The 6647-nt window shown below is 44.9% G+C and overlaps 1 protein-coding gene across 4 annotated transcripts in view; it reads left to right on the forward strand.

The window, feature by feature from the left end:
• Positions 1 to 5116, forward strand: part of SMG9 (SMG9 nonsense mediated mRNA decay factor) — a 19070-nt gene extending 13954 nt beyond the window's left edge. For all 4 annotated transcript variants that reach the window (XM_083162317.1, XM_083162320.1, XM_083162319.1 and 1 more), the window contains 4 exons: positions 435 to 542; positions 1857 to 1982; positions 2906 to 3050; positions 4452 to 5116. In XM_083162317.1, the coding sequence (XP_083018443.1) occupies positions 435 to 542; positions 1857 to 1982; positions 2906 to 3050; positions 4452 to 4530 (458 nt within the window). In that variant the 3' untranslated portion in view covers positions 4531 to 5116. The remainder of the gene's footprint in view (positions 1 to 434; positions 543 to 1856; positions 1983 to 2905; positions 3051 to 4451) is intronic.
• Positions 5117 to 6647: the final 1531 nt, after the last annotated feature.

Consider the following 6647-nt stretch of genomic DNA (forward strand, 5'->3'; position numbering starts at 1 on the left):
AGGCGATAATTCACCAGTCAATTGGCTCCAATATGTAAATTAACACTTACAAGCTGATTGGCTGGAGCATAATCACCTTGCACATAACATTCTTTATGGGGATAGATACCACTTCTCCAAGCTTCATATATTTACCCCATTGTGACAAAACTTCTATTGTGTTTTCTTTTACTCCTTGAATGCTTATTTTATGCTCTTTGTTTCCTGAAGGTGGCGCTATTTCCATCCATAAAATTATCAACCCAAAGTCTATACATAAACCTGTGGTGGGGCATGATTTCATACCTATAGCTATCACCAAATAAATGATGTCAGTTTATTTCCAAACAGCAAATAAAAGTTCTTTAGAAATCTTCTGCTTTTCTCTCTCTCTTTTCATACCTGTGTCTCGGTTACAGTAATAGAGTCCTTGCATTGAATGCCTTGTCTTTCAGTGTTCATCCAGAATAAAGCCAGGAGGGAGGATTTCTGTCCCAGGAGCCTGAAGCAGATGCACACAGTGATTGATAAACTAATGCTTCATTCTCGTCTGCGTTTCAAAGGTACCCTCTCACCCATGGCTTGGGCTACAGAAAAATGGCAATTATTTCTAAACTAATAGTATAACCAGTCATTTGCTCACTCGTTTATAACTTAGGACCATAACAAAGGATAGAGGCAATACATTCTATACGGCAACCCAAGTTTATTTTAAGAACCACAAATCTACACTTTACATAAACAGTACTTAGTGATGTCCTTTATTTGGCCCTCAGTACAGCTTAGAAACGTCTATTGGAAACCCAGAATTCTCTAGAGTCTAGTTATAGAGTCCTATAGCTGATGCATAATGTAGTGTAATAAACTACTTTTCACCTCTATGACAGACCACATTACTCCTCTGTGTGCTGAAAGATGAGGCACTTCCTACCTCTATTACTGTTTGTTATTACCCAGTTTTATCTGTGCCCAATTGTAAAGAACAATGGAATTTGCTGCGCTGTATAAGAAACTGTTAACCCCTTGAGTGGTGGGTTTTGCTGGGGCAGGATAAACCTACCAGGGCAGGTTTGTCCTGCCCCAGCAAAACCCACCACAGGTCGTCGGAGGCCTCCCCACTGCTCCCCCTCCCCTTTCACCTTCGCTCCGGCGTTAGTACACCGGAGCTCCTCTACCGCCGCTGCCCCAGCCGCCTGTCAGTGTGATCACACAGGCGGCAGGCTCGGGGATGTTTCGCAGCTGCTCAGGAGGACTCGGGTGCCTGAACTACCCTGGTTCCCCCAAGCCGCCCTGAACATCCCCGAGCCTGCCACCTGTCAATCACTACAACTAATGGCGGCGGGGGCAGGGGAGCTCCGGCGTACAAACGCCGGAGCTGAGAGGTGCGGGGCATCGAGGACATCAGTTAGGCCACTAGGGGGGGGTGCCCAGAAAGGTGTGGTGCACACCTGGACACCACTGGCGCACACCTTCATTTTAGTGGTATGCCTGTAGATTTTCCGGGACAGCCCACTGCGGCAGCGCAGCTGAGCCCGAGAAATCTCCGGGCATACCACTTAAGTGGTTAATAAAGAAATAACAAAATGAAGGCAATTTTTGTAGGGACACTGATCTGGTTTATATTACCTAGATATGGAAAGAGGTAGTGGAGGGAGATATTGGAGGTGGGAGCAGATAGAGACTTGGGGTGGGGTGGAGAATTTTTGGGCTAAAAACTGTTACAGCTCAAAGTGAAAGTAGCCGTCATTTTGACAGGCTTTAACTAGTCTGACAGATATTAAAACAACATAGAGACCATTGTCCCTGTGTATGTGTAATTTATTCATTACTTGGTTAACATCAGCTGTATAATGTATTAACTGTCTAATCTGCCGCAGGCACTCTCTCCATGCTGGACTGTAACATTTTCCCCGGGTTACCGTACGACTTCCTGGAATCGGAGGTGAATTTATTCCTTATCCCGGCCATGGAGAATGATACCGATGAGGCGGTTTCCAGAGCAGGTACATGATTGCCAAGATTTCCACCAATTGTGGCCAGGACAGTGTAGGGAAGCGAAACAAAGGAGTCTGAAACGCCTCATATAGTTTTACATCTTTATTACAAAATAAAAATATGTATCGGTGTGAGCAAAGGTTTATTATCTCATTTTTAAATGTAAGGTATAGCCGGTTGTTAATGGCTTGTAAGGTCTCCTTAACACTAAGGGGGATATTCAAATACCTGCGGTCATTGATGGCAGGTAGTTGTGTTGCCAGGGGCTGCTCAGTTAGCCAGCGCAAGCCACATTATTGGGGATTTTGCTTCAACTGTGTATCTTATTTGTAGAATTTCTTATTTTGCCCTTGCGAGTCCCCCAACCTAAAAAACTATCGGGGGGGGTATTCAATGTGTGCTGATATTTTGGTACTTCAACAAGAGTAGGTCGAATTTGCATTGAACCTATTCAATCTTTTTGACTGTCGGAAAACCTGTGGATCAGTGAAAACAGCCGCAAATTCAACAATTTAGCGGATGCAGATTATGTGCATTGTTTTGATGTCTGTAAAGCGCCTTGAGTCCAGTTGAAGAAAGTGCGGTATATCTCAATAAAACTTTTTGTGCACCAACATTTTCTAATTGTCTAGCCTCTACTGATCGTGTGCGTAGTCATTAGGAATATTATTCGAAACTGAGAAGATAGAAATGTTTCCTAAATTGTATTGTGAATTGGACATTTATATCTTTAGTCTGTTTTCCATTTCTTTAGAAGTGCACATTGTTTTTTTTTTTGTGGCAAGGCATTAACATGACGTGAGGTGGGGAATGGAGGCAGCAGTAAGCCAAGGGCTGGGGGACATATTTAACTAAAGTGCGGGTTTATAGAAGTGTCCATAGCAACCAGTGTGTTACTTTATCAGACATTTCCTTTTCCTGTGTTATGTAGGATCCACGGGGAACTCGCTCTTCTCTCTCCTGCCTGGATATAAAGGACACCCCAATTTCCACACTATGATCAGTAAACTCCGGAGCCAGATCATGTCTATGTCCCGACCGCAGCTGTCTCATACCATCCTGACGGAAAAGAACTGGTAAACCAAACATGTTATACTGCCATCTAGTGGGGTTTTCAACTAAAGAAATGATGCAGTGCTCTTTCCTTTTTATATGGGTATTAGTACACACCTTTATATTTTCTGTTAGTGAAAGTGCTTTGTCATTTCCACATTGAAAGCAAGCTAAAAAAGCAAAAAAAAACCCTGCAAATTCCATAGACGGCATAGATCAGGCATGTCCAAACCTCCAGCTGTGAAACTACAGCATGCCTTGTCACAGTTTTCCTATTAGGGAATGATAACAGTATGGCAAGGCATGCTGGGATGTTTAGTTTCACAACAGCTGGAGGGCCACAGTTTGGACATGCCTGGCATAGATGATCTATGGCCTGCTCAAAGGAACACTTGCACTATTAAAGCTATTGTGACACCGATCTATTAAACTGGTAAGCCCACACACACACATACACACACACACACACACACTGGCAGATGCTCAATCAGTTTAATGAAGAACATAAATTTATCATCCTTTAAGGCCTGTAAAAAGGTCACACAGACACAGCATCAGCCATTTTTCTACACAAAATCATGTAACTCCTATAGATGGAGCGCCTCTCCTGCAGCTCCAGGGCTCGCCAGAATGTCCCCACTGGCGGTGAGGCGCTCCATCTGACTGGCACACGCAAGCGTCACTCGGTGGCGGGGATCGGAAAGCCTGCCCGTCTCTGCTTCAGGGAGACGGGAAGGCTTTGGTGAGCTCCGTCGGAATGGGGCGCGCAAGCATCTCGTGCGCACGCCCCCTTCCTACGCCTGGTGATTCTCTCACCAGCCCCCAGCTGACTGAGAGGGGCGCCATCTTTAGGTCCATAGAATATAATTTTTTACTTACTTACATACAAATATAATTTCTAGTGGTGAGCGGGTTTAAGTCGGTTCTTATTGCCAAATTATAGCAATTTCGGATTGGCCATCGGAGCCATGTGTTGTGAACACCCAATAAGATCCTACTTTGAGATACAAGTAAAACAGAACCAACTCATCACTAACTCATTTGTGGTTATTACTTCCTAGTGTAATTGCTATGGTCATGTACTGTGTGTTTAATTTATTCTTTATATAGAAAGTGATGACCTATTACGCCTGCTGTATATTGAGCGGAACGTACAAATTGGTCGCATTCTGTGGCATGATGCAGAATGTGATCTGGACCACTGCATTGTGTGTTCTCACTGTCCCACAACAATAGCTCAGAAATTCTTAAAACACGAACTGTTGAGAGATGACTGGGAATTGTCTTAGGTAAAGTCAGAGGTCTCACTATATATAAACATTAAGAACATTGGTACAGAAGCAGTGTACGGCCAGATCAGGAAGGTTCCATAAACAACTTAAACAATCTGTTAAATGTTGTTTTTTTTTCTTTTTTAAATTTAGGTTCCATTATGCTGCTCGGATCTGGGACGGGGTGAAGAAGTCCTCGGCACTTTCAGAGTATAGCAGATTATTGGGCTAGTAATCTATCACTTGCAACGTCGAGACGCTTATGGACCTTGTGTGGTCTCCTCCGGTAGACCGGACAAGAGGCCGGGCTTGGGAGTCGTATTATAAAGTCTTCCGGTGTGAGGCTTTGTACGTCTTTCTCCCAATGTGACAAGATCGGAGAAGAGCCAGTAGTACTGGTGATAGCATTACTCTAGATGCAAGTCGCATGAAGGGTGATCATCTGGGGAACAGCATATAATGTGACTGTGCCCACAATTGTAATGTTGGCAAGTCCTGCCCTAAAGCATGTTTGGCGGTTGGTTGTTTGATGGTGGTTGGAACAGATGAGCTTAGAAGTGGATGCGATATCAATGGTTCAAACAAGAACTCTATACTAAGGACAGCCTGGCCATGGGAACCACTGATCATGCCAGAATAAATGAAATTTATAATACATATGAGGATATTTTGAAGTGGATATACATTTTACAAATCTGTTCCAGTCTTTTATGTATGATCAGTGTACTTGATTATCGCCCCTTTAAAAAAACTGCAGATGAGTGGAAATGTTTGTTACCATCATGACAACAGAATAAAGCAAACTTGTGCTTATTCCATCTCTGCAGTCTTGTACATTAACATGGTTGCCTTTTTGAAGAAGGAAGCAGACATTTACCTACTGTCATGAATTGGGGGTCTTGGCCCTTTTATACCGCACTCTGTGTGGTCATATCATCGTTCTCCACAAATCGTTGTTTCCATTGCGGTGTTCTCATGCTGCACAAACATGAATGTACACAAATCAGCTGAATGCATGGGCATATTGGATTTCCCCTTGAGACTCTGAACCAATCCTAGCACTACAGTTGTGCTCACATGATTCCAACAGCCTATGAACTTCCAGTACTTCCTATTTAGACCTGCTCTGGACTGCTGTGCATTGCCAGAATATTGCCAGGCCTCAGTACTCCTGTACTGGAACCTGTTACAGATATCCGCTGACTGTATCCTACAAGCCATTTCCTGCTGTTTCTTCACCAATAGCTCTGCTGTTTTCTATTCCGCTCCCAATGCTTTTCACCACAGCCAATCCATGTGCGTGCTGTTTATCATCTGTCTACCTCACAGCACATCATTGCAGGTCAGCCGTCTGGGTTCCTGCCATCTGTCTGCATGTCTGTCTAATGTATTACGTTTATCTGATGCATGCCATTTACAGTGGATATTTAGCACTATATTCTACACATGCTACTGGTTTGTTCTACTGGCTATGCCACATACTGGTGTTGTGTTCCTTGCTAAGCGCTGTCCTGTGGGAAAGGGGACTGATTCCAGGATGGGGCAGGTTTCACAATTCACATCTCTCCTGTTGGTTATTTTGGGGTTCTATCTAGTGCGTCTCTGCTTCCTCTCTTAGGGCGAGATGTACTAAAGGCCCCCATACACTGAGCCAATTTGGTCTGATTGCGGCCAATGGGCCCATTAAATCGGACCAAATCGTCTGTCCCTGACATGCCGTTGGGTCCGATGCGAGGTCCCATGCGCATCGGACCTGACCAGGTGGTCGGACTTGCTGGCCGTCTAACCACCGGTCCTGGGACCTCCCTCCTGGCAGCAAGACTGCATGAAGCAGGGATGCATGCGATCCATCACAACAAATTGTGAAGGATCGCATGCGTCCCTGCCGCCGGGAAGGTCGCGGGTGGCACGCAGGGTATCGGGGGTCCGTACACTGCTGCGAGACATCAGCAGTGTATGGGCACCTTAAACCCTGAAAAGTGATAACATGGAGAGTGATAAGCCACCAACCAATCAGTTCCCACCTGTCATTTTTCAAACACAACCTGTGACATGGCAGGTAGGAGCTGATTGGCTGGTAGTTTTTCGCTCTCCATTTTATCACTTTTCAAGCTTAGTACATCTGGCCCTGAGTCTCGGAATCTGAATCCAGTTCCAGGTCTGGACCTGAGCAGTTCCAGGCTGCAGCAGTCATAAGACCTGCATACAGTTGCCTCCCTCCCCAGCCCAGCCCAGCCCAGCCCAGCAGCTAGTGTTAGTGGGCAGGGGTGAAATTATACAGGTTCATCCCTGAAAAGGGTTATATGTAACAGACCCAGTTCAAGCAAATCAGAACCTAAATCTGTGACT

The sequence above is a fragment of the Crinia signifera genome, chromosome 19 (assembly GCF_055691185.1).
Source record: "Crinia signifera chromosome 19, ASM5569118v1, whole genome shotgun sequence".
NCBI lineage: Eukaryota > Metazoa > Chordata > Amphibia > Anura > Myobatrachidae > Crinia > Crinia signifera.